Genomic DNA, 27102 nt, shown 5'->3' on the forward strand with positions numbered 1-27102 from the left:
TCCCACAGATTAATGCTAACAAAAATCATCACAGACCCCAGTGGACGACCCTTCCCTCCTCCTCGCTGTGTTTGCCCGTTAATCAAGGATGGCGCAGTTTATGAGCGATCCATCATGCTGTGCCCGCTGTTTGACAGGTGACCCCAGAGGCTGTGACATGCCATGATTATGGCCATGATTTGATCACACTTTTCTACTGTGCCGCATGCTGATGTATAATCAAGACATTTTATGATAAACATGTCTTACAGTCATGAATTAAGGGTAATCGCAGGGCAGAGGTGTAAAACGTACCTGAAAACCATACTGGAGTAAAAGTACAGATACATGACAAGTTACAAGTCACCAATTCTAATACGACTTGAGTTGTTTTAGGGTATCTGATTTGAACAGTACTTAAGTATTTTACTCGTATTGTTTCAAATATGCACTAGTCCTCAACACCTAAGAGACATGCCAGTGACAAAACAAGAAACAGTTGATTTGTGAGGAGAGCAATCACGTGTTTATTTTCTAAAATCGAAATAAAACTGAACACCTCAAAATTGCAATAAATCAAGGTCGATACAGCCTCTTAAACGTCTACAAACACTCAAGTTTCAGTTAAGCTCAAGTGCTCAAATATGGAATAATTAAACCAATATCCTTCAAATGGTCTCTTCAATATAAAGGATAAATAAAGTAATGTTCAGTAAAATGAAATACTCAAAGCCTACTTGCTTTGGACGTGCTGGTTTTGGCTGCAGTCATGTCCTCATCTCATATATACTGTAAAACATCTGCAATTTAGCAACTACCTGCTAATGCACTCACATTCGTGTGAAGTAGCCTTGCTGACAAGTTTGGGTGAGTAGTGGCAAAACGCACAATATATAATCCCTGCAATGCCCTGTATGGCGATATCGCTTCTTTTGTAGCAGAAATAAACCGCTGCAGAAAAAGTTAGGTGCCATGATGCAAAATGTGACGAGTAATTGCGTTACTCATCACAAATGTATTAGAGTATAGTACATATAGTTATTAAAATGTGTAGTCAAGTCGAGAGTAAAAAGTTGCTAATATATTTGATACTCAGTAAAACTACAAAGTAGCCAAAAAGGTACTCAAGTACAGTAACTAATTACATTTACTCAAATACTTTACACCATTGTTGCAGGATGAGAATGTCAAATCAAGGTAATGACTGAAAAAAGAAATGCAATTTCATTGCCAAATGAATTTATTACTTGAATTTTTTCAAGTAATAAATAAATGTAAAACAGTTCTTACAAAAGGTGTTTACACCTGATTTTTTAAATCAATTAAATTGAATGCAATCCAATAATTAGCTTTAAATATATTAAACCAGACAAACAAAATATGTGGTAACATTTTATCCATGTATATTATAAAGTACTGTGTAATTTATATCTTTAACAACACATTGTTATATGAACAACAAATCAGTAACTATCTAACGTTAACAAATAAGACTAATAAATGCTTTAAAAAATGTATTGTTCATTGTTAGTTCATGTTAGTTAATGCATTAACTAATGTTAACAAATGAGAATTATTGTTACCCATATTTCTTACATTTTGGATGTCTTAATATAGGCGCCAACAAAAAACATGATATTCTCCATTCACTTTATCCAATCAAAAAAAACATTTGAGAACCTCTCTGATTGGTGGATCTCACATCGGACATAACACATCTCACATAACAACCTGTATGGTTAACAAACTTGTGCTTTCTGTTTTTTTGCATTATGATGAATTGCATTTTACATATAACTCCAAAATCATCAGGTATTTCAGCGAGAGAGCGATAACACTCCGAAATTATAAAACTGCAGAGGGAGTCTCTGCCTCCAGTACTGACTGTGTTGATACTCATCATGGAGTGATGGGATACCACTGTAGAGGGTGTCTACAGTGCATTATATGTTGGATAATAGATACTTTTATCCCTCTGCAGCTGTGTTCTTTAAAGCCCTTACTTTGAACTTTGCCGTTTTGGATACTTCAGTTATTCCAGTCACGCAGGCTTCTATGCGTTTATGAAATCTGGAGAGGACACTCAGCAGAACTGCTTTGAGTAAGCAGGTTTATTTCATGGATGGCCTACCGCCTGTTGATGGAGATGATAACGGCTGTTGACAGTGCACACTTCTGTTAAAGCACTGTCCATCTGCTGTGCAGCCATGTGAAGTCCACACCAAGTACAGATTGCATGGAGGAAAATTATTATGTTGCAGTGATAATGTATTTCCATTAGATACAGTGGGCTCCAAAAGTCTGAGGCCATATCGAGAAACTGGGATTCAAAATCTAATTTAAACCTGAAATAAACAGGGAGCTTTAGGATTTTGAATATATTTGAATATTCTTATATATGTGTGTGTGTATATATGTATGTATGTATGTAATATGTATCTATATATATATACACTACCGTTCAAAAGTTTGGGGTCAGTGAGAATTTTATTTTTATTTTTTGGAGGAAAGAAATCAATACTTTTATTTATCAAGGACAGTAAAGACATTTATAATGTTACAAAAGATTCTATTTCAAACAAATGCTGTTCTTTTGAACTTCCTATTCATCAAAGAATCCAAAAAAAAAAAAAAAAAAAAACTGTACAACTGACAGACCAACAACTGTTTCAACATTGATAATAATAATAAATGTTTCTTGAGCATCAAATCCTCATATTATACTGATTTGTGAAGGATCATTTGACACTGAAGACACTGACACTGGTGATGCTGAAAATTCAGCTTTGATCACAGGAATAAATTACACTTTACTATATATTCACACAGAAAACAGCTGATTTACACTGGAATAATATTTAATACTATAACTGATTTTTGTTGTATTTTTAATCAAATAAGCGCAGCCATGGTTAGCAGAAGAGAATTCTTTTAAAAGTATTTAAAATCGTACCGACCCCAAACTTTTGAACGGTAGTGTATATACACACACACACACACACACACACACACACACACACACACACACACACACACACACACACACACACACACACACACACACACACACACACACACAGTCATGTGAAAAAGAAAGTACACCCTGTTGAATTCTATGGTTTTATGTATCAGGACATAAAAAAATCAAACAAAATTAGTTAAATACAACCTCAGATGAACAACAACACATGACATATTACACATGTCATGCTTTATTTAACAAAAACTAGGCCAAAATGGAGAAGCCATGTGTGACAAACTAAGTACACTCTTACTGCTTCCATAGGAATTAAGAGGGTAAGTAGAAGTCAGGCGCTGCTAATCAAATGTCTTTGATTAATTGATCATCAGCAAGTGTGACCAACTCTATAAAACCAGATGTTTTGTCAGTTTGCTGGTCTAGAGCATTCAGGTGCTTTCCATGCCGAGGAAAGACATCAGCATTGATCTTAGAGAAGCAATTGCTGCTGCCCATCAATCTTGGAAGGGTGATAAGGCCATTTCCAAACAATTTGAAGTCCACCTTCTATAGCGAGACTAGAGGTGTGCGATATCACGATTTTAGATCGAGGACGATTAAAATGTCTCCTCTCCACGATCTGCTTTTAAAGAAATATCATAGTATTGTGCTGCAGTGCACATTCTGTCAGTTGCAGTTCTGGCGCGGCGCGTCCCAACATACAGTACGCGTTGCGGCGTAGCCTACTGTATATTCACATCACATGTTTAGCGACACAGTGGTAGGGTTATGCTCACGTGACATTGTAGTTCTTCGCAATCATGAAAGTTTATTATTTGCGTGCATTTTAAAGCCTCGCCAGTTAAACATGTTATTTGCATTATTGTTGGCTATTGCCACAAATATACCCATGCTACTTGTGACTGGTTTTGTGATCCAGGGTCACATTTTGTTTCATTCAATTTCTTACTTGAATACTAGTTAAATACTATAGCTGGAAATTTTTAAGAACCGTTTATTTCATTTGTATATTATATTGTATTTGTCCTATTATTTCTAATCTGCTTCTTTGTTCTTATTTTTTAAAACAAGGATAAAATAATGAAATAAAGATTTTCATCCTCACCTTTTTTTGTCTAAATGGCCTGTCATTCTTTTTTCTTTTATATTTTGTTACCTTGTAAGGCTAAATTTTTAAATTAGGCAAATTAGTTTTGCTCTACTGCTCAGTCACTTCTAATAAAACAATATGAAAAAAAGAATCGTGATAAAATCGTGAATTATTAGCACAATAAAGATGTAATAAATTAAAATAAGGAATATATAAAAATTAACTCAGTGTTGTGAGATTTTTAAACCCATATTTATTTTTTTGTGTTCCACATCAAGTAAAGGCTAATCATGCAACTTGTCAAATGAGAGTGTAAATTAACTGCTCTTAAGGTTGCAGTCAGTCAGGGATTTTATGAATGGGGTGTCATTTTAATATTTCAAAGGAAAGCGCGCCTATCACAGTTCTCATTTGCCATCGTTCAAGCAATAAAAGGGGTCTGTGCTAGGTTAAAGCAATACCTCTCCTCATCAATTCAATGTCCTAAACGTCTATAATGTGACAGCACTTGTAAGATGGAGTAGATTGTGATGGCTTACTTCTCAAATCTCAAGGGTGAAAAATGAATCAATATTGTTTTTTATCGTCATGTCCTCCCTTCTAGTTTTGTCAAGTAGTCAATGCTTTTGTGAATAGTTGGGAAAGTAGGTCAGCATGAAGTGCTACATTTCTCATGCGTTGTACTGATACCATTCTCACCCCAGGAAGTTTATCCAGATGACACAGGACAGTAAAGCTTATAAGATAGACCTCCTGCCTCTCTGTAAAGTAGAAGAAGCCACACAGTCTTAATCTTTAGTGGTGGACTGTTGCCAATAAATAACAATAAAGTGGCAGAGTTCTGGTCCGGGGTCCAGAGGAGCGCTTCAGGGAGCCGAGCTGCAGTGTTGACAAACAACAAACAAGACTTACAGCTTTACCGAAGAGTGACAGGAAGCAGGATATATATAGTGGGTTCGATGTTGTTACAGTTCAGAGACCAGCCATGCCTTGAAGACGCAACGCTTCAGAAGCACCCTTCAATCCGAATGGGGTTTGATCAGCTTGATTTTTACTCCTACAAACTAAATATGTTTTGGAAAATGATGGCAGAACTGCTTCAAGGCATAGCCAAGCACAGTAGCTCTCAAGCAGGGAGCCGGAGCCCACTAGGGGGCCTCAGCAAACTTCCCAAAAGGTCTTAAAATTACTAACATTTAGTTATATTAACATACCCACTAAAAATGAAGATGTACAACATTAAACTGACATCATATATTAGAGTTTATTTGTTTTTATTACAACATACTGTAGGTACTATCAGCTCAAATATTGTCTCGTGTCCTTGGAGTTAAAAAGGTTAAGAACCACTGCAGGTAGTGCACGTGCTCTGACATGTTGAGGCAGGTTGACGGAGCAGGCGATGTGAGTTATAATCGGACATTGGTTATTTCCATTCACCTGTTTTCTTCCCATAATTTGTCGTCTCTCATCCATTATTATCAATAAAAGTGTCTAAAAATAAAGGCTTGTTTTGCATTTAAATTTGTTGTTAAAATGCATTAAAATGTAATATGCAGAGTAATATTTAATTTTTAAACTCAACACGTAAAAATAAAAACGACAGCTTTAGTTGCTGTGTCGGTAGTTGCAAAATCAGTGCAGAATGTGAAAAATGTTGATTTTTTTTCTTCTCTTTGTTCCTTTGCAGGTAATTATTATGGCACCCCAAAACCCCCTGCAGAGCCCAGCCCAGTGCAGCCTGACCTGGTAGACCAGGTTCTGTTCGACGAGGAGTTTGACGCGGAGGTTCAGCGCAAACGCACCACGTCGGTCAGCAAAATGGATAGAAAGGACAGCGCAGCTCCTGAGGAAGAGGAGGAGGATGAGAGGCCACCCATTGTCAATGGGCTCACTGGTGAGACTGGGAATGTGTGTGTTCAACAAGATTGAGTGAGTTCATATAGATTCTGAATTTGTATGGCGGTGCAGAATTGTAATGTACTGCATATTCTCTAAATGGAAGAGAATTAGAAAATCAATACTGTACAAATGGGTACAAATGCAACTCAGCAGAGTTGAAAGATTGGAGATAAATTTGCAAAGACACTGTCAGTAAGTGATTTTATCACACCATGTATAGTGTTGGAGAGTGTTTTTCTAATTAAAAAAGCCAGGCTAAATATGCTACATTTGTTCAACTGTGTCATACTAGCTTAACAACTTAGCATTTCCATTACCAAGCTGATGGTTAGCCGTATAGCACAACAAAACAGTGCTTTAAACGTTTCTTTGTATTGCATACTCAGTGAGCGAAGACGCTAATCTGATGCAACTAAACGTTTTCTCTCTCAAATGAGGTGTTGGAAAGACTGATTCACTGTATTTGTAATTGCCTCACTTGGAAAGTTAAAGTAATTATTCACAGACTCTAGAGCCTGCACTGCATTTTAGGTCTCATTTGTGTAGAAAAATATTAAGTTAAATATATTTTTTATTATAAATTACAGAGTATTCTGTATATAAGTGTTGTCTAATTAATTCATTTAAAGTGATTTAATTAAATGATAGTTTTTAATGTGTATTTTATGTATTAATTAGATAAATAAAATGTATATATTAATAAAAGTTTATATATTTATATAATAAGATTTTATATATATTTATAAGTGTAGCTAACTACTTTTAGTTTCGAAGTACCTTCCCCAACACTGCAAGTGTAATGTTTAAGCATTACATTTTCAAAACCATGTGAATGCACTGTGTTGGCAGCTTGTCTGCTTGGCTTTCATTGTAAGTGTATTACTGTAAATGTGTTTTTACTTCATTTTTGCAAGCTGAGCGACTTCACTTTCTGTGGTAATTGACAAGAGGACACAGATGCTGTCAATAGAGCTTAAGTTGTTATGGGCAGATTTGATTGTGTTCCCTGAGAGCAATATGAAGAGCTTTACAGAGGGGGTCTTGGATGTGCAGTCAGTTGTATAAAGAGAGTAGAGCTCTGGTACTGAGGGATTGTGTGAGTGGGACTACACAAAAGCGGTCACTAGGACGGTACCCTTTAAAAAGCTTCGGTCACTTTGGATTAGGGTCCAATTCTCACTATTAACTAACTATTAACTACGACTTTTGCCTCACTAAACTCATGATAACTGTCTATTAATAGTTAGTGAGGTAGTTGTTAAGTTTAGGGATGGTATAGGATTAAGGGATATATAATTTGGTCATGCAGAATAAGGCATTAATATGTGCTTTATAAGTACTAATAAACAGCCAATATCATAGCAATATGCATTCAATATGTTCTTACATTTATTTTTATGTTTATGTATATGTTACCTCGGAATCAAACCTGTTACCTTGTTGCTTGAGCCCTGTTGCTTTCTTTGAGCTGGGTCAGTTTCTAGCGTTTTTCACAATACATATAGTTTTAAAGCAGCTTTACACGTTTCTACATTACAATTTAGAGTAATTTGTTATCAGATATGAGTGACTGTGTCGAAGTAATGGCCATATGTCAGAAATGTACAATTCTAAGATAATACAAATAACACAGTTAGCTAACATTATGTATAAATTTAGGCAGAAACAATTGTCTCATTAAAGCAGTTATTATGAGTTGTGATCATAATGATTACAATATATAGAACATTTGGCTGTTGTGTATGTTGATTCAGAGTTGTGTCTGAGCCCTGAACATTATCAGGAAGGCTATTCCAGAGTTTAAGAGCCAAATGTGAAAACCTTCTTCAGTGGACTTAGATATCCTAGGTACTACTAAAAGTCCAGAGTTATGTGACCTTAAAGCCGACCTTTCTAACCGCTGATGCTCTGCAGGAATCGAGCTGTTTTAGAGACCTGAACAGTAGTTGAGCTTTTAAAGTAAAAGCTAATACACTAAATACACTGAGTTTTTTTCAGTGATTATCCAGTGGCATAAATAGACCGTATTGAGTTCACAATGAATGCGCTTATGGTTGGTATCACTTTAAGTAATGAGCATGTTAAAAGGACTGCTGTTTGCTGTGAGGCATAAAAGTGTCTCTGCACTCTTTCCACAGAGTAACTGCTGTGCCGCGATACCTATTTCTGACTTGTGTACCAGCCCCGGCACTTTGTCTTCTACCTTCTCATTAAAAAGATACCTCAGGCTTATATATTTTTGCATTAATGATTCAGTTTGAGCCAACCCACTGCCACACCAATGTGCACTCCTGCCACCAGCCACCTAGGCCACCACTGTAGCTGTATAAATAGATTTATTTTTATTTTTATTTAGCTCTACTAGTGTTTCTAACGGATCCCTGCACATGAAATGTGGACTATAAGACTTTAACATATATATTGTGGCCACAAATTAAGAATTCGTTCCCTCATTTTACTAAATTAAATTTTCTCGATTTAGTAAATCGTGGCTACGTTGTAGAACATTTGCAGAACTTTTGAATTATAGTGTGTGTGTGTGTGTGTATATATATATATATATCATTATATATTTCAATATATATATATATATATATATATATATATATATATATATATAAAGCTGATTTTGAATTTCATTTTGTGATTTCATTGGAGCGAAGAGTGGGCAATGCATATCCCACCCCTCCTATCGCTCCAGTGTACCAGAAATCCGAAATATTGCCTGAGAAATAGTTATAGTAAATAAGATCAATATTAAAAATACATGTCCTTTTTCAGAGATCTCCAGCTCTTGATTTTAAAGCATATACTTCCTAGAATAGTATTTCTTCTGCCAAGTTTTGGTTTGTGGGAAGACTTCTGGGGAGCTCGGTTGGAGTTCTGCTACATCATTCTGAAAGTAGGTAGGATTTACTGATCCTCCCTGCACAGCAAGTATTCTTTCCCATAAATCAATGGGATACAGAACAGTGAACACCTTCAGATGATTCGCATGCAGCGATGGTGAGCATGGGGAAGAGAGTACCCAAAACATTTTATATTCATCAGCGCATTAACCCACTGCTGTTGCTACTACTGTTCTGTTTGTGTTGGTATGATTGATCATCATGGGAACTGATATCCTATCCCACAATATTGGCTTCCTTTTGCTTTTCAACCTTCAGAATAGAATGAGTTTTAAACAGGTTTTCTACTGACAGACTTTTACTTAGGAGGATTAATAACATGAAAAGAGTTTATTTAGGCTTTAAGTTTTAAATTCATTTCAATGAAAGTCTATGTAACTGAGACCTCATGAAAACCTCAATAAACATACGCTATTTTTCAGAGGGTCACTGGAGGAAATCTGAATTGTTTCACCACTAGGACCTGGAGAGGTTTCTGGATACACTGAGGGAGGCTTTGTTGGCTGTGTTTTTCTTAGCAAATCCAGTTGGACAAGATGCCTCACAGCTGTCCTCCATTATGATTGGATAGAGCTTTGTAAACCCTCTGGCACCACTGCAAGGACAAGATGCAAATCGCAATAGTATCTAACTGGACTTTGCCAAGTGCAAACTGAGGCGATTTTGCAACCTAGAAGCGTGTTTGTGGTTTTTATCGATTAAATTTGCTTTACTAAAAAATTAAAAATGGCTAGCTATGTCTTTGCAGCAAGCCTTATGGGTTGTTATTATTAGGGGTGTAACAATACCCTCATGTCACATTCAATACATATCACAATACTAAACACATACAATATTATTGTGATACTCCAAGACGTATGGTAAAATGTACTGTTGATTAAAATTCCAAATTTGGTGTTACATTGGGGGTGTAAATGAATAGGCTTGGACTTGGTGCTAGTAACCCAATGCACAGGACAATGGTGACACCAGCATAAAAATATTCATGATCCTGAAGCTGAAAATACAGAATTATTTAGACGACTAGATATATTTAAAATAATGTAGTCACTTTACTGGTAACATAAGACATTTGGCATTATCAGGACCCACAGATATTCCTCCATTGCATTATTATACATTATATTCAACATCATATATATTAGTTTAATGTAGTACTGAAACAAAATCTGTAAACTCTCACATAGTAATTTTCATTTTGGGTGAACTATACACAATACAGATTGTTGCTTTTTTGTATTGCGATATATTGTGACACGATATATTGTTACAACACCCCTAGTTATTATGTTTGTGTATACATGCTCATGGCCAGTTCTGATAGATACAGCCTTTGTCTACTTAAATGCAATGCAATGATTGTGGGAAACATGAATGAATGTTTTTCCATAGCCTCCATGTAGAAGCAAACATTCACCATTAGGTTTTACCATAGCAAACCAAGGCAACATCTCTTCTTTCTTTCAACATTCAATCATTCTGCAACACATTGTGTTCATCTGTTACCGTTACGCTGTTTTCTGTGAACACAAAATTATCATTTCTTTTTAAAAACGTTTTTATATTTACCACACTCAAGTCTACCCTCTATTTTTCATGGAGTTCAGCTTCTTTCTCCACTCGTACACTCGACCGCAAGCATAAAAGGCTTCTTATGATATTTGCTATTGAATGCCAGTGCTTATGTTTCTGCCTGTGTCATGAATGGTGCCGCCATGGTTACGGCACAGGAACAACTAGTGCTGATTCGTCTGCCGCACATGCTGGCGTCCCAGTGCCAGGCTAGAATCATTTTGATGAACAGGCTTTAATCATGACTATGTCAGCAAAATCATATCAAGTCTTTTTATAACAATACACTTTTTCCCTCACCTCTTCAAAACGTGTACAACTAGTATATCCATATCCAGAACAATACACACACAGGCGTGTTTTCCTCTGTCAATGTCCCATTAACAATCAGGCCATACTGGTAACACCCCATGTAACTGGTTTCTGTGTTTAATAAGTATACAAGTAATAGCTGCTATCTATTTGATTGCAGAGAGAGCAAAATATCAAAAACTGTGTCAAGATTAAGGTTTAATAATTTATATAAAATATATGTACACCACCATTCAAAAATGTGGGTTGTTTCCTGAGAATCAAACCCACGACCCTGGCCTAGCTTCATTAGCATCATGTTTCACCATAAGAGTCGAGCTTCAGGAACATGTACACTCTAGAATAAACAAAAAGACTGCTGGCTCTTTTAACTGAAGGATGGGACTTTTAAATGTTATGTTTTCTCTCTCTTATACTGTCTCTGCCTGTGTTCTCATGTGCAAGCAGACTGTCTGTCTCACTCCCACAAAGACAAACAGACGCACATTTGTGTATGCGACAGATATCGGCTTCACGGAAGTGTTAACCAGCTCTGGCCCTGCCCCTGAACATCAGTCCTGGCATGCAAATCTAGTGGCTCTTGTTGTCTGCTCTCTTTCTCTCTGTCTCTCTGTCTCTCTCTCTCTCTCTCTCTCTCTCTCTCTCTCTCTCTCTCTCTCTCTCTCTCTCTCTCTCTCTCTCTCTCTCTCTCTCTGTCTCTTGAGAAGGTTGGAAAGTTTGTTCTGCAGTGCTAGAGAGAGTTAAAGTATGTATTACTCCCCATTTCTGTGTTTTCTCCCCACCTCTTTCTCACTGTCTTTCTTTTTGCTCTTTCCACTCACAGAACACAAGGAGGGACCGGAGTGGAGGAAGGCTGTGCCCAGCTACACACAGTCCAGCAGCAGCATGGACTTCCGCAACTGGAACACGCTGCCACGTGACGAGGGCCAGGACCCTCTGCCCAAGAGCTGGGAGATGGCCTATACGGAGACAGGCATGGTCTACTTTATAGAGTAAGTCCTGTTTGCCAAGTAGGACACGTTCCTAGACCAACATTCCTTAGGGTTTGGGATTCGGGCTATGTTTGTTTGACAACAATGTAGCTCCAGGAATTAGTTAAATGTGTTTACCTGTTTTTTGTTTGATTTTTTTAATATTGCACATTTTTCATTATTTAATTTTACTTCTGCAAATGATAAATAAGCATAATTAAGCAATATTCTGCTCTTTTGTGCCCTGAATGGAAGATGATTTCAGTGCAATTGTGTGATTTGCTTGATTGTGTAAAATTTTGTGTATCTGGTAGAAAATATTTATTGCCAAAATATATATATTTTTAATAAATGTTCTGAGCTAAATATAACTTTAATTAAGTCCAATACAAAATGTATTGACAGAAATTCACTTATGACCTTTCATTTATTTGTTGTCAAGATTAGGAACAATTTAAAATTATTGATTCAAAATTATTTTCTGTGGTACTCGAAAGTAATAAAAACTTTAAAAAAAATTGTTTTTAAATGATAGGAGATCCAGTTTAATGAAGAACTTGCACTACTGTTTAAAAGTTTGGGGTCAGTAAGGTTTTTTTTTTTTTAAAGAAATGAATACCTTTATTTGGTAAGGAAGCTTAAAATTGATCAAAAGGGACAGTAAAGACAGTAAGACAAATATTTATTTTTTAAATAAATGTACTTTTAAACTTTCCATCCAACTAAAAATCCTGAACAAAATATTAGCTTCCACAATAATATTAAGCAGAACAACTGTTTTCAACACTGATAATAATAAGAAATATTACTTGCTCACCAAATCAACCAATTAAAATGATTTCTGAAGGATCATGTGACATTAAAGTCTGGAGTAATGATGCTGAAAATTCAGCTTTGCCATCACATGAATTAATTACTTTTTAAAATGTTAAAATAGAAAACACATTATAATTTATATTTTATACTATTACTGTTTTTGCAGATTTTTTTTTTTTTTTGTGCAAATAAATGCAGTTGATCATAAGATACTTTTTTCAAAAACATTTAGAAATCTTACCAACCTAGAAAATTCTATAGTTCCTTAAGTATACAAGTGTGTAGAATACAGTCTGAACATACTACATCAGCCCTGTTAGCATTGTCAGCCGTACACTGTTCTTGGCCTCAGGGACAGGAAAGTGTCCAAGTCCATCTGATACTACTGAATCTCGATGTAGCAGAATGTCATCTGGGTATTTTTTACCCCTTAATTCATGAATATGGGATTACTATCATTTGACATGATGCTTTTAGCCGTATAGAACGGGAGTGTTTTGTATTAAGTTTGTAGACAATGCACAAGTTGTGCTGTACAGTGAGGAACCCACTCTGGTGTCTTTTTAAACAGGGAAGCAAAGAATGATTTGTGGGTCCATCTTTTCAAATTTCGCCTCTGATTTACTGTAACCAAGCCCAGATGTAGACAGCAGCTCTCCAGCTAAGGGCTCGCGCAGTAAACAGGAACTCCGGAACTCCTGCAGACACATCAAGCATGAGAGAGCGCTGGGAATTGAAACAGCTCTTCTCTCGCATGCTGATGCTGAAGCTAGCTGATATTTTTCACAGCCTTTTCCTTTCAGTGTCCATTACCTGTGTCTGTGGTCGAAGCCCTTGACCAAGCATCTCTGCTATCCACACAGAGGAAGAGAGAGCCAGCGAATCAATACTTCATTCGCTGAACAATGCAAACAATCGGCTAAATGGAGCCTTCCCAGCGGGCCCTGCTTCCACACACGTGTCTGTCTGCACGAGTCTCGGAGGATGAGCTGCACCTTGACATGAATATTTCAGATTTTAAACCCATTTGCTTTTTGAGTGGACTCCTCACTCCTCCGCAGCAGAGACAACTAAAGTGCTTTTTGAAAAGGTCTTGCTGATGTTTTAATGTGCATTTAAAAAAAAATATAAAATAGTTTTTTTTTTTGTCCCATTAGTAAGGTTCAAGTGTCCCTTCAACTCCAAACCAGAAATGTTTAACTCATATTTATATAATATTATATATTATATTATATTAAGCTCTGCATCAAATTAAACAATAATTATTAAGTAATAATAAAATATATATGTTTTATAATAATGTATTATTATTATTTTTATATATTTATTAGTCATTTGAAAAAAATCTATAATTGGTTGAAAAAAGGTATGGTAGCACATATATTATGAATGTGATTCTATACATTTATAAATATAAATTTAAATACTTTTTTGATAATGCTAATTTTTGGGCACAATCTCAATTTGAACCGGTTTAAAAAAGGAAAATCAGATTATTTCTGTGTACCGCCAAGTGTACACACATGGGTGGAAATCACTGCTTTGAAAATATGAAGAAAAAAAACATCTTGCCATCTGTTGTTAGCAATCATTGAGCAGTGTTTATTGTTGTTTGTGTCATTTGTACATTGTTACAGTGAGGTATAGTCATATTGCTGTTGTTTTATGAGTGTTAGACTGCTTGGCTAAGCTGCAGATGCACTCCAATTGTGTAATTAAGGAGAAAGCTTAGGAGGACTATCAAGTGTTTGTCTGCTAATGCTTCTTTCCCTCTCTGTGTAGTCATAATACCAAGACCACGACCTGGCTCGACCCACGACTGGCAAAGAAAGCTAAGCCTCCCGAAAAATGTGAAGATGGAGGTAAGACTGAGTTCGTTCATGAATCACACGAGTAAACAGACCCTAGCTGAGCCGTGAGACATTAGCCTCTCTCTCTGGCCCGCCTGACTAATGGCTCGCAGGAGACATGCTGAGAGCCCATCAGTGTGTCATCTCACACAAGCAATCCCAGCACTGCATTTTGCAATGGACACGTACGTCCATGTCAGGATGGTGGCTCCCCACAACTCTCACATCACAGGGAAAGATAACAAGTCATTTTCCATAGAGCTTACTAATACCTGCACCCCCTCGTTTCCTCTGCACTCAGCCTTCTGATCTCTTCTCTGCCCAAACACGCATACAAATGCACCCAGACTTCTTGACCTACCTGGTATTAGGCTTCTCAGAAAATCACAGCCAGAAAATCAGACCCCCTGGTGTCAAGCACATGGGTGATTTGCATCTGTTCAAGCTGTCTCTGATATGCCTGTCTGATTCTCCGCAGAGCTTCCATATGGCTGGGAGAAGATTGAGGACCCGCAGTATGGAATTTATTACGTGGAGTGAGTATGCTCATATCATTTATGGTCCAATAAGAATGATGGATGGCACATTTTTGTCCACAACATCTTGGTTTGCTGAAGTTTTCCATTGCTCGTTTGGCTTTTTCTTTTTCCCCGATATCATTTTTTTTTGAATCCAGCTTTTTAAAAAAAAGCTGGTAAAAAACAACAATAAAGGTAAATGATATCCCCGATATCATTTTTTTTTTAATCCAGCTTTTTAAAAAAAAGCTGGTAAAAAACAACAATAAAGGCATAAAAGGATTGTAACCCTCATACCCAATCAAAGGGAACACAAACCAATTACACAAGTAATGAAAGTAATGCAACTTAATGCAAGAGTTGCATGATTTGTTATACGCAGTTTTGGGGGTAATCAGATTACTTTTTTCAAATAACAAATAAAGTGACGCATTACCTTTAAATTTATAACAAAAGTTACTTTTTCAAATAAGTAACACATGTATTGACTGATAGCCCTCCTGTCCCCATGTTGAGAGAAATCGTGAGTATTGAAAGTGCAGAGACATTGTGTGCGCTGTGTGAACGTGATGGATACTGTAGTTCCAGGCTAAATGTGTATTTGCATTTACTCATCTCACTTGCACAAAAGCAGATTCAGTATTCCTGAATAAAAACAGTGAAATGCAAACCTTACAATAATTGAAATGTTAAAGAACACAAATATATAGTTACTTTTTATGGAAAGTAACGTTACGTTAACTAAGTAACACAATAAGTTACTTTTTTAGAGAATAACGCAATATTGTAACACATTACTTTTAAAAAAGGTAACTTTCCCCAACCCTGGTTACACAAGGGTCAAGGTTTTCCTGCACAATTGGGCTATTTAGGAAGCGTGAAAAATTACAATGCCGTGGGTTGAGTTTTTTTGGGTTACTTTTATAATGTACCACGTAGCAAAAAAAGTTTGTCTGTTGACAAAGAAAAATGAAACTGGATCCTTTTACTAATGTGTATTGATTCTTTGAATGAATACCTGCCACCCTAAGACCTCTGAAAGAATGACTGTGCGAAACAGAGATGGTATTGGTGACATGTTGTTTGATGTCACTTCACAAATAGAGATTATGTAAGTTTTCCAAAATCAACAATTTTAAGTTAGTTTAATTGAGTATGGAATTGCAGATTAATTACACATTGATGCTTGAGCCTAAACAAAGCCTAAACAAGTCTTAACTAGGGTTGCCAACCGTTCTGTATAATACTGAATCGTCCCATTAAGCAGTGATTATCCACCCATAAGCCTGGATAAAAACATTTGAAGTTTAAGACGCCAAAGTAACTGTAACGGGGTTCGTTGTTATGGGAAGAAGGAAGCGGGAACCGGCGAACACTCAACACTTTAATAAATAAATAAACAAAAACAAAAATGAAAGTATAAGCCAGCAGCCCCTCACGGACGACTGCAGGCCACATAAAACAGAAACAAAACACAACATAAAATCAGGCCTGTTCCTCTCTCCATCTTCACTGTCGTCGCTCCTCCTTAATGCTTCCGCTCCTCCGTGAGAGATGCGAGACCGGTGCGTCTCACAGGTGTCGCTCATTATCACTCACGCCACCGGCCTCGCGCCGTTTTCAGACGTCCCTCTGCCTCGTCCTGCTCGCCACATAAACGTTCCGTTTTAAATCCATACTGAACGCAGTTTGCCCCGTATAGGCTGTAGTGTAGTCTAGGCTAGGTATACGCAGGCTAATGTTGTATGACTACCTAGTTTTAAAGTTTTAATGCTCAACCACACAAGAAAACATGCCTGAGGGAAGACGTGATCAAATAGGGAAGTTGTCCTTCACTATTGTAGGGTAATGTTGTTAAATAGAGAAAAACATTGCACATACTACTTCTCTAAGTTCTCTGTAATATGAAAAATGTATAGAGTAGTCAACATTTGAAGTGGATCAAAACCTTTCATCGAAGTTATACATCAATTTTTAACAATACCTGTTCTTGTCTTAGGACAACTTTGGTGAACTTTTTTGGTCCACTTCAAATGTTGACTACTGTATATAGTGGGGTAAATTAGGCTAGTGTTCATTCTTGTGGGCAGGTTCTGAGTCTGCTTTGGGCTGGACATTTTTCTGGAACCTGGCAACCCTGATCCCAAGTAAAGCATCATGTTCAGTATAAAGTAAGATTGTAGTATACTTGGGCCTTGGAGTTTTTGTAAAACATAAAATTGTGAAATGAAAAATGCTAATTGGATAATAAAATGAAAAATGCACAAAAGAGATCAGATTTTTGGATTCTTAATTAATACAAATATGCAGTTGTCATTATTATATTATATTAATATTTGAATTACATTAAGTTATTCATCAAATTATATAATTGTAAAAATATCAATATTATAGTAGATATATATTCTATAATTATCTATAATGAAAAAAGAATACTTAGCTGTGATAAAACAGCACTCACCTTGCTATCCTAATAAATACATATACAATATTATCATAAATATTTAACAACAATATATAATTTTAAAAAAATGCTCAAAATATCTGTTTTCTAAACCCCTGATTATTGAAAAAAATATATATATAGTTTGGGTGTAAATTAGTATGTTTCTGAGATGGCAGACTGATCAATGTCATTGGCTGGATTTGCTCATTTTCTGCTCTTGAAGCATTGTGGGATATTGAGGTTGTTGGCAGAACAGCCAAGGGCTTTCGGGAGAGAATACATGATTTGATTTTAATGGCATTTATTTTGTGTGAGGTCAATCCCTGCTGTGCCAGGATATTTATGCAAGGAGGTCAACAAAACGCTGTTTTATTTTTGATTTGAATGTGGCTTGGCACAGGGTCTCATTACGCTGTGCCTGAATTATCACAAACAGGGAACTTCAGCAGTCAGATGAGAGCACACGGTCTCTCACTCTCTGTGGATTGGGTGGATAAGTCTCAGCATGAGTCACACACAGCAAAAGCACAAACAGTACCTTTCTTCTACAAATTCGCAGCACACCGACTGGTTTTGCAAGGAATCCGTGACTGTTAAAAGCCTTCCCTAGGTGCAGTCACGACCGGCAGGTACAACAGTTAAAGCAGAGTCACACAATGCAGACGAGCTGCTTATTTCACTTTACATGCAACCTGTGGGGTGTGTTAGGATAAAACAACACACTCCAGCTCTGAGCCAGAACCTCTGCAGAGGAAATGCTTGTGTCTCTGGAAAGGCTTGCCAAGGTAATATTGATTCATTTCGGCAGCTAACAAACAAGAAAACAAATGTGGCGTTTGTAGAGGAGAGTGAACAGCAATTACAGATGGGCTTGAAACATGGCTGTTCTGTGGTACTTTTAATCAAGGATGTTTTTGCAATGTTTTTAATGATCATTTCAGAAGGTCCTGAAAAATATATATATATGTCTTCTTTTATCAATGTTCTTGTGTTGTAAAAACATCCTTATTAAAACAAGATCAATTCTAAAGTCAGCATGAAAATTTACCCTATTGCAAGCTATTCATCTCTGCATGGTTGTTTTTAATCAAATCAACTTTATTTTCCACTGAAGTCGTTTAGGGCATACAGACTACTGGATAATTTGAACCAATAGCTATATAGCTGCTTTAGGCATTGTTTTAACAAAGTCACTTTGTTCTGCCTCTATTCGAATATGTAACTCCCTCTTTTCGCCATCCAATCAATTTCCAATGTTGAAACATAAAAATGTGTTTGCAGAGAATATATACTACATTAAATTTATAGTACCTCATTTGCAGTTTCTTTTCTGTTTTCCAAGTAAATTTAGTGAGGTTAATGGTAAAACAAAAATCTCAATAAGGTAAGAAAATTTAACTTTAAGAGATGTTCTCTGAAAACATATTATCATAAATATTTTCGTTTCCCAGGTAAGGTAAAATAATAATGAAGTATTGATTGATAAAATACTTTTTTGCAGTGTTTAGTTAAAGGTTTTATGACAGATTGTGTCTTCTCATAATTGTGTAGTTGAGAGGGTTGCTTGCTTTCTGAGTCGGATCAGTTCATGTCGGTTTTCCAAGTTTCTGTCCCAGTATGTTGTTTATTTTTCTGTTCTTTTACTAAATGTCTATGGTAACTGCCTGGTTAGCAGATGACAAACAGGAAGAGATGCATGAGCACAATGACTTACCTTTTGGCTCTGATATTGTTTTGTTCCTTCCTTTATTCATATCTTTAAAAGACTGTTTGCATGAACAGATAAGCATCGCTACCTTTCTCTTTAACCTGAGGGTTTGTGCTACGTGTATGTCATTGTATCTGCCATCCCTGGCCGTTTGCACTGACTGTCTCACTCTTTCCTTTAGCCACATCAATCAGAAGACTCAGTTTGAGAATCCGGTGCAGGAAGCCAAGAAGAAAATCAGCCAGGATTCGTCTCCAACCAGTCAGCCAATAGCAACGACCGCAGGAGCAGTACCAACACCCTTAAGTAAAACTCTAACTTTCTTCTGCATTATTCCTCCATTTCCTACCACTTCTGTTTTTGTTTTATTTCATTTTTTGCCACTTTATGTATCTACTTTAATACATTTTTTTATTCCTGTGATGGCAAAGCTGAATTTTCAGCAGCCAATACTCCAGTATTTAGTGTCATGATCCTTTTAGAAATCGTTTAATATGCTGGTTTGTTGCTCAAGAAACATTGCTTATTATTGTCAATGTTAAAAACATTTAGATTAATAGAATGTTTACAAGAACAGCATTTATTTGAAATCGATTTTTTGTAACAATGTTAACATTTTCACTGTCACTTTTGATCAACATAATGCATCCTTGAGAGGCTAGAGTTTCTAAAACCAGCCTAATGTGGTTTTCTGGTCTAAACCGGTTTAAACTAGTCCAGGCTGGTGTTAAGTTAGTCGTCAGCTGTTCTGTGATGACAGGAAACAATACAATGGGAATGAGATCAGGAAGTGACAAAAGTTACATGCAAACTGTTTCCTGCATTGTCATGCAATATTTCTGTCCTCACTGAAAATGAATATTGTGTGAAGCAACAACATGCCAGCTGAACATATTTTATGCTTAATATGAAGATGGTGTCACAGGATTTGAGACTTCAGAGGCAGCCGGCGTGATGTGGCAAAAATAGAAACCAAGCGACCATCAAATTATCTAGTCACGCGTTGCTTGTGTCAAGGTCATTGCTTGTTAGGACAAAACACAGATTAGCATGGAACAAAAATGATTTATTTCTTGATGTTTTATCATGTCACACACTAAGGTACAAAAGCTGTCACTGGGGCGGTACCCGTTCAAAAGATACTATATACCATTTGATTTATACCATTTAATATACCAGTGAACTCATAAGAAATTCATGAGAAGGTCAGGTGTTGATTTAAGTTGGGGCAGAACATTTCCATCAGAAGAACTCGATCAGTATCTGGGGTTGATATGCTCTGTGGTTGAATTCTGTCAGCTAGCATGTGTGTTTTACCATCTGTGTGTGTATTTATGTTTGACCTGTACTTGCTTGCGCTCACCTGCACCAGCTTTTGTATGTTTATGTTCGTGTTCCACTTTGTTGCTGGTGTTTCACTGTTAATTTAACATCCTTGTTCTGTCCTCTATTATGTGACAGTAGCTCTGACTCTTTCATTTTTACGGTTTCTCTCGCTGCCTTTTTCTTGTTTACAAGAGGTGTTTGCTCATCTATCAGGTTTTAAAGCATCAGTTTAAACACACACTCGTTCCATGTCCCAATTTGCATACTGTCCGTCCTAAATGGGATGCAAAATAAGAGTACACTGAAAAGTCTAATACTGCTAATGCTAACGTGCATTAAATAGTGCTAATGTTAACATGTAAACACAATGGCTGCGTCTGACAACTTTGACTTGTTGCCTTGCTGCCCTATCCAGCAATTACTTTGCAGGCAGCGTTAACATGCGAAGGTACCTTACAGAACTGATTTTTGGACAGACTTCCGAGGCAGGATAACGGTTTAATAATCTAAAATAAAATAGAGACAGCTTTGGTGATAACTAGGCAAATATTTAATTACTACAATAATAATTTCTTGCTAGACATTGCATCAAAAACAGAAATAGTTGGTCAAAAATGTATATTTGCACACAAATTGACCACCAACCGCAACTTTCAGATGCCATCTTTATTTTTTAGCTCGACTGTCATGGAATGGAACGTACAGGATTGTGGGATATCAAAGGCAGCGAAGGATACATCTATTCTGCCTTCAAAAATCGATCAGATGAAGGTATCTCAGGAGACAGAAAGTAAAGCTAATATTAAATTCGGATGTGCCTTAAAGGGTTAGTTCACCCAAAAATGAAAATTATGTCATTAATGAATCATGTCGTTCCAAGCCCGTAAGACCTCCGTTCATCTTCGGAACACAGTTTAAGATATTTTAGATTTAGTCCGAGAGTTTTCTGTCCCTCCTTTGAAAATGTACGGTATACACTGTCCTTGTCCAGAAAGGAAATAGAGACATCATCAAAGTAGTCCTTGTGACATCAGTGGGTTAGTTAGAATTTTTTGAAGCATCGAAAATACATTTTGGTCCAAAAATAACAAAATATAATAATAAAAACTAACCCACTGATGTCACATGGACTACTTTGATGATGTCTCTATTTCCTTTCTGGACAAGGACAGTATACCGTGTATACATTTTCAATGGAGGGACAGAAAACTCTCGGACTAAATCTAAAATATCTTAAACTGTGTTCCGAAGATGAACGGAGGTCTTACGGGCTTGGAACGGCATGATGAGGGTGAGTTATTAATGACATAATTTTCATTTTTGGGTGAACTAACCCTTTAATGTGTTCCTACCTTGAATGCAGCCAATCACTACTCAACAAGTCTGTGGTATCAAGATGCTAAACAAGGCTGCATTTATTTGATCAAAAATACTGTAAAAAAAATCTTACCGAGGCCATTTCCAAATGACTCTGTCCAAACCATTTTTGTTATGTTATATACTAACATAGTTTGGATGTCTTTATTAGATTAGAGATTGATTATATTCTACTGCCTAGTCTGTCCTGAAATTATGTCCTGTTTTATCTGAATGATATATTTTATATTTTGACCGGCCAACACATGACTTCAGTTCAGTTTCAGCTTGTTCAAGGTTAACCCAGACTTTGGCTGTTAGTTGTTTGGACTCCCTGAGCTTTGCTGTCTCCTGTGTGTTCCTGTGTCCTCTGAGCACTGATTTTGTTCTCCTATCCCCTCTGGAAGGCTGGCAGTGGACGTCTGTTCTGTCTCATTAGTGAAAGCAGACGCTGCCCCCCTACGCTATGCTCTGTTAGCTGGCCAAGACACTTTAATGAGTGGATGGTTACTGCCTAGTGGAGAATAGGACAGGGTGCACAAATATAAGCAAAAATATAATGCAATCATGCAGTGTTTTTTTTTAGAGAATAATCAGATATTATAGCCATAACTATACCAATATACCCACCACTATATAAAGACAGAATTCTGTTTTCTCCGCTTGTGCCTTTGGGTCATTTCCGACAACACACACACGTGTTGGAATTCCATGTTTTATGGGGACTTTCTATAGACATAATGATTGTTAACTGTACAGAATATTCTCTCCCCTAAACACAACCCTCACAGAAAACATTCTGCATTTTTACATAAAAAAACTATTTAGTGTGATTTATAATCTGTTTTCTTCATGGGGACCAAAAAATGTGGTATTAAAAATTTGTGGTATTACTATCCTTGTGGACACACACATATCGCTCATACTACACCTTTAATTATACTCCGACATTTCATAATCAGACTCAGCAGCCCTTTATGCATGAGAAGCATAATAAAGTGAACATAAACATCAACCCTCCTCCTTTTCCCACAATTCCCTCACCGGCTGAATGTGAAAACAGCACTACAGGCAGAGAGAGAGAGAGAGAGAGAGAGAGAAATCTAGTATGCAACAATGGGTTTATGTGTACCTGTGAGTCTGTGACCAACAACCAACTCGCACGTACTTGTGGCGCACAGTTCAAATGTGTACCATGGTTATTACAATCAACATAATCCTTTTCATAGGGCCAGTCCGACTCATCAATGTGGATATTATGCAAATCCAATTCCCACCACACATGCTGAGAAATCCATTCCTGCTCTCCTAATGAGATTGATGTGGCCTCATCTGATGCTGCTGGCACTCTCAAATGAGACAAGAAAAAAAATTAAACCGCTGTGTTATAAATGACAGTAATTAGTGTACGATCCGCCATTTACAGCTGATTCAGAGTCAGTGTTGAACACCTTCATCTTAAAGGGGTAGTTCACCCAAAAATGAAAACAACATGGAACCATAGTGAACTTTAAAAAAAGAAAAAACTAGAAGCAAAAGACTGATCTAACACCAGGGGTGAAATTATGTTCAGGCACTCAAACCATGTGATAAAAAAATAAATTACGCTTAGAGAGAGAGAAAAGGATAGCTGCTTTTTCAGTCTCTATATTATTTTTATATAATTGCTAGTTTCAGTCTATATTGTTTCATAACTCTGTGTGATTATCTGATGTAAGTGCTCAGTGCTGTTGTGCTTCACATAACTTGTTGAGCAGCAAGAAACAGGCTCTTTTATTTAATGGATACTTTCTACACATCATTTCCACAGTCCTCAGGGTTTTTTTTTTTGTAAAATCCAATAATTATAGAATGGAATTTGGAAATGTGTAATATTCCCCTCAAGAATTGGAAAGCATCATCATTGGTGAAGTAGAGAATAGCACAAAACTATTGTGCAATATTTGACTAGTCTTTTTGTTGTTGTTTTTGTTGTAAGTTATTCTTTTATACACTACCGATCAAAAGTTTGGGGTTAGTACGTTTTTAAATAAATGAATACTTCTATTTAGCAAGGATGCATTAACTTGATCAAAAGTGACAGTAAAGTCTTTTATATTGCGTCAAAACATTTCTATTTCAGATTATTGCTGTTCAGTTTAACTTTCTATTCATCCTGAAAACAGTATCATAGTTTCCACAAAAATATTAAGCAGCACAACGGTTTTCAACATTGATAATAGTAAGAAATGTTTATAGAGCACCAAATTAACATAATAAATTGATTTCTGAAGGATCATGTGACACTGAACACTGGAGTAATGATGCTGAAAATTCAGCATTGCCATCACAGGAATAGAAATTACATTTTAAAACATATTAAATAAGAAAACAGTTCATTTGAATTGTAATAGTATTTTTAATTTATAGTAGTTCAAATGTCCTCACTATAGCAAAATAATTTATACAGCTGGCAATGTGCGATTTGCAGGTGCTCACTGACCCCGCATTGGTTTTAGAAAAAAAGGGAAATCATTATCAGCTCATCAGAAAACATTTTATCAGATGAAAACATCGGCAAATGTAGTTTGAGCATTTACTTAGTGATTATTAATGAAAAGTTCTTAACCAGAACACTCTTATGAATATGCTGCTCTGAGGGTAAATGGTAAGGAGTAATGAGGTAAAGTGTAATGAATGGACTGCGATGATTAATTGAAGTGTATGTGGATATTTACAGAACAATCCCACTATCATTCACTCATTTAGTAATGTATCTTTTACTCTCAGTCTCTCTCTCTCTCTCTCTCTCTCTCTGTTGCATTATTCAATATGAATGACTAATGGAATCCAGACTTCCCTCTTTTTCTGTAGTTCTCTCTGTGTAATATTCCCCTCTGTTCTCTCTGTACTTTGTTTCTTTCTGAGCCTTTTTTATGATGGTTTCAGTTGTGCAGTAATAAACACTGCAGGAACAGATACGATTAAAAGGGAACTTCATTGATTTTGACAAACATTTGAGATTTCTCTACCAACAGCTTGCTTAAGTACACGCACATTGTCTTGCCCAGTCAACAAGTTTTGAATTGTTAGTCTCACATACTCACTCTCTGTCTTTTAGATGAAGCTGGTTTGAGGGGATTCACGCGGGACCCATCTCAGCTGCAGGGTGCTATCCTGCGCACAACTCTGAAGAAGAGTCCTCAGGGCTTCGGTTTCACCATCATCGGTGGAGACCGACCGGATGAATTCCTTCAAGTGAAAAACGTCCTGAGAGATGGACCTGCCGCACACGATAACAAAATCGCTTCGGGTAAATCCGCTTGGCTCCTGTTCATTTAGCTCTGAGGCAACATGGTGCTTATTTTATGAATATTGATAAGCCATCAGGTAATTAATTGGATCTAAGCATAGTTAAACACATTAACACCCTGGCTCATTCAATCACATTGTCGGATGCCACATCCATTTCTTGGCACAGTGCTGGGTTACCAGATTCCAAGTAAATAATCTTGTGAAAGTGCCCACAGCGGGATTGCGCAGATAGCGATAGAATAAATCAGAATCAGTGGGTAAGCATCAGGGGAACTGGCTTTCCTGCAGAGTCGTGTTTGGCGATAATTGCAGCGCTTACACCAACACTCACTACCCTCCATTACAATGTGAGGAAACAACTGCCAGTATACTGGCTCTCTGGAGACATCAATCTGTACATAGAATTGTAAAACAGTTTAACCGAGATGTACATTTAATTCTGGATTTGAGTGTGGAGCAATAAACATGCTTCAGCTGGTTCAAAGAGGCTTGCTGAGGGGTAAATTCATCAGCATCCAATTTCTTTATGCAAATTCTTACATTTTGTCAGGCTATCAAAAAAGCTATAGAGGGCGGTTTATGAGCCTCTCTTTGACCCGGCAAAACATTAATCCATTAGAAATATATTTTAATTGTAGATTCTCACTGTTTACTTATGTTGGTATTTGTCTGGCTCTGCCAGAGTCTGGTCCCAACTCATTTAGGGCCAGATTGACTAAACAGGGCAATGAGAGTGAGGATTTAGCATGAGAGTGCAATTCCAAAAAAGTGCTGATGGCAATGGAAAGAACACAGGCGCAGCCGGATCATTTCCATAGTGACCAACGCAATCTACCAAGAGCAGCACAAATTAGCGTCTGGTTTAAGACGTGCTTTTTTTGGCAGTAAATAATGGTGCAAATACCAGTAAATTGACTAGCGCAAACCTTAGTAAATCACCTTGCATGATTCATTTAAATACTCCCATAAACTCCTACTAATGCATATGCAATAAGACCTTTTTAACGCTTATTTTTCACTGCGTGTTTTTTGTAAATCCTGACAGTAGTTTTTTAACACCAAAAGAGGGTTTGCTCCGGCACAAGCTGTTAGTAAATCTGGTCCTTAAAGGTGCGATAGGTGATCTGGGAAATGCTAACTTTAGCCTGCTAGCATCAAAAGCATACGATCCCACCCTACCTGCAAATCGCCGTCCAAAGCCATGCCTCCTACAGTAATATTGTGAAATATCATTACAATTTCAAATTGCTTTCTATTGTAATATATTTTTAATTGCAATGTATTCCTGTGATGTAAAGCTGAATTTTCTGCAGCCATTACTCCAGCATTCAGTGTCACATGATCCTTCAGAATTGTTACTTGAGCAAGATTATAATGGTTTCTGAATCAGTAACCATTATAATCTTGCTGCTCAAGTAACATTTCTGATTATCAATGTTGAAAACCGTTGTGCTGCTTAATATTTTTGAGGAAACGGTGATACATTTATTTTTCAGGATTCTTTAATGAATAGAATGTTCAAAAGAACAGCAATTATTTGAATAAAAGTCAGCCAAACAGATTCATCGGGCCGGTCAGTAAGAAATAATTTACATTTTTGTTAACTTAACATCTAAACTCACCATGGTCTAAAAACTAATACCATCATCATGGCTATTTGTAGACCTGGACCAGTTACCTGCGAGTTCCTGGTGATCTGAAAGAAACATTGATGCTTGTGGCGCTTTGACAGTGTTTTCCATGCCAATATTACTGTATAAGCACTAAGCAGCAGGATGACTCGGGTAGAACAATCACTTTCAAGAAGTGAAGCGAGCCTGGAAGGATGCCATTGAGTGGTCCGGAATAGAAAAGGATGCTGGAATCCCCCAACGTTCTCTGCATTGATCAATAGACACAGACACACTTACCATTAGATAGACTGCACCAACTGAGCGGATCATTGACTTTAGCTCGAGTAATGGTTATGTGGGCACTCCCTCTTTATCACTGTGTATCAAACTCCATACACATTCCCCCATGAACAGAATAGAAGGAGCCAAGACCGCTCTCATTGCTGGAATCAAAATGAAC

At 36.9% G+C, this 27102-nt stretch overlaps 1 protein-coding gene across 1 annotated transcript in view; it reads left to right on the forward strand.

The window, feature by feature from the left end:
* Positions 1-27102, forward strand: part of magi3a (membrane associated guanylate kinase, WW and PDZ domain containing 3a) — a 58421-nt gene that overhangs the window by 13447 nt on the left and 17872 nt on the right. The window contains exons 3-8 of the mRNA XM_056268001.1: positions 5740-5946; positions 11568-11736; positions 14314-14393; positions 14860-14917; positions 19235-19359; positions 24836-25027. Coding sequence (XP_056123976.1) covers positions 5740-5946; positions 11568-11736; positions 14314-14393; positions 14860-14917; positions 19235-19359; positions 24836-25027 — 831 coding nt within the window. The remainder of the gene's footprint in view (positions 1-5739; positions 5947-11567; positions 11737-14313; positions 14394-14859; positions 14918-19234; positions 19360-24835; positions 25028-27102) is intronic.

The sequence above is a fragment of the Rhinichthys klamathensis genome, unplaced genomic scaffold (assembly GCF_029890125.1).
Source record: "Rhinichthys klamathensis goyatoka isolate OS25496 unplaced genomic scaffold, OSU_Roscu_1.1 h1tg000269l_1, whole genome shotgun sequence".
NCBI classification, from domain to species: domain Eukaryota; kingdom Metazoa; phylum Chordata; class Actinopteri; order Cypriniformes; family Leuciscidae; genus Rhinichthys; species Rhinichthys klamathensis.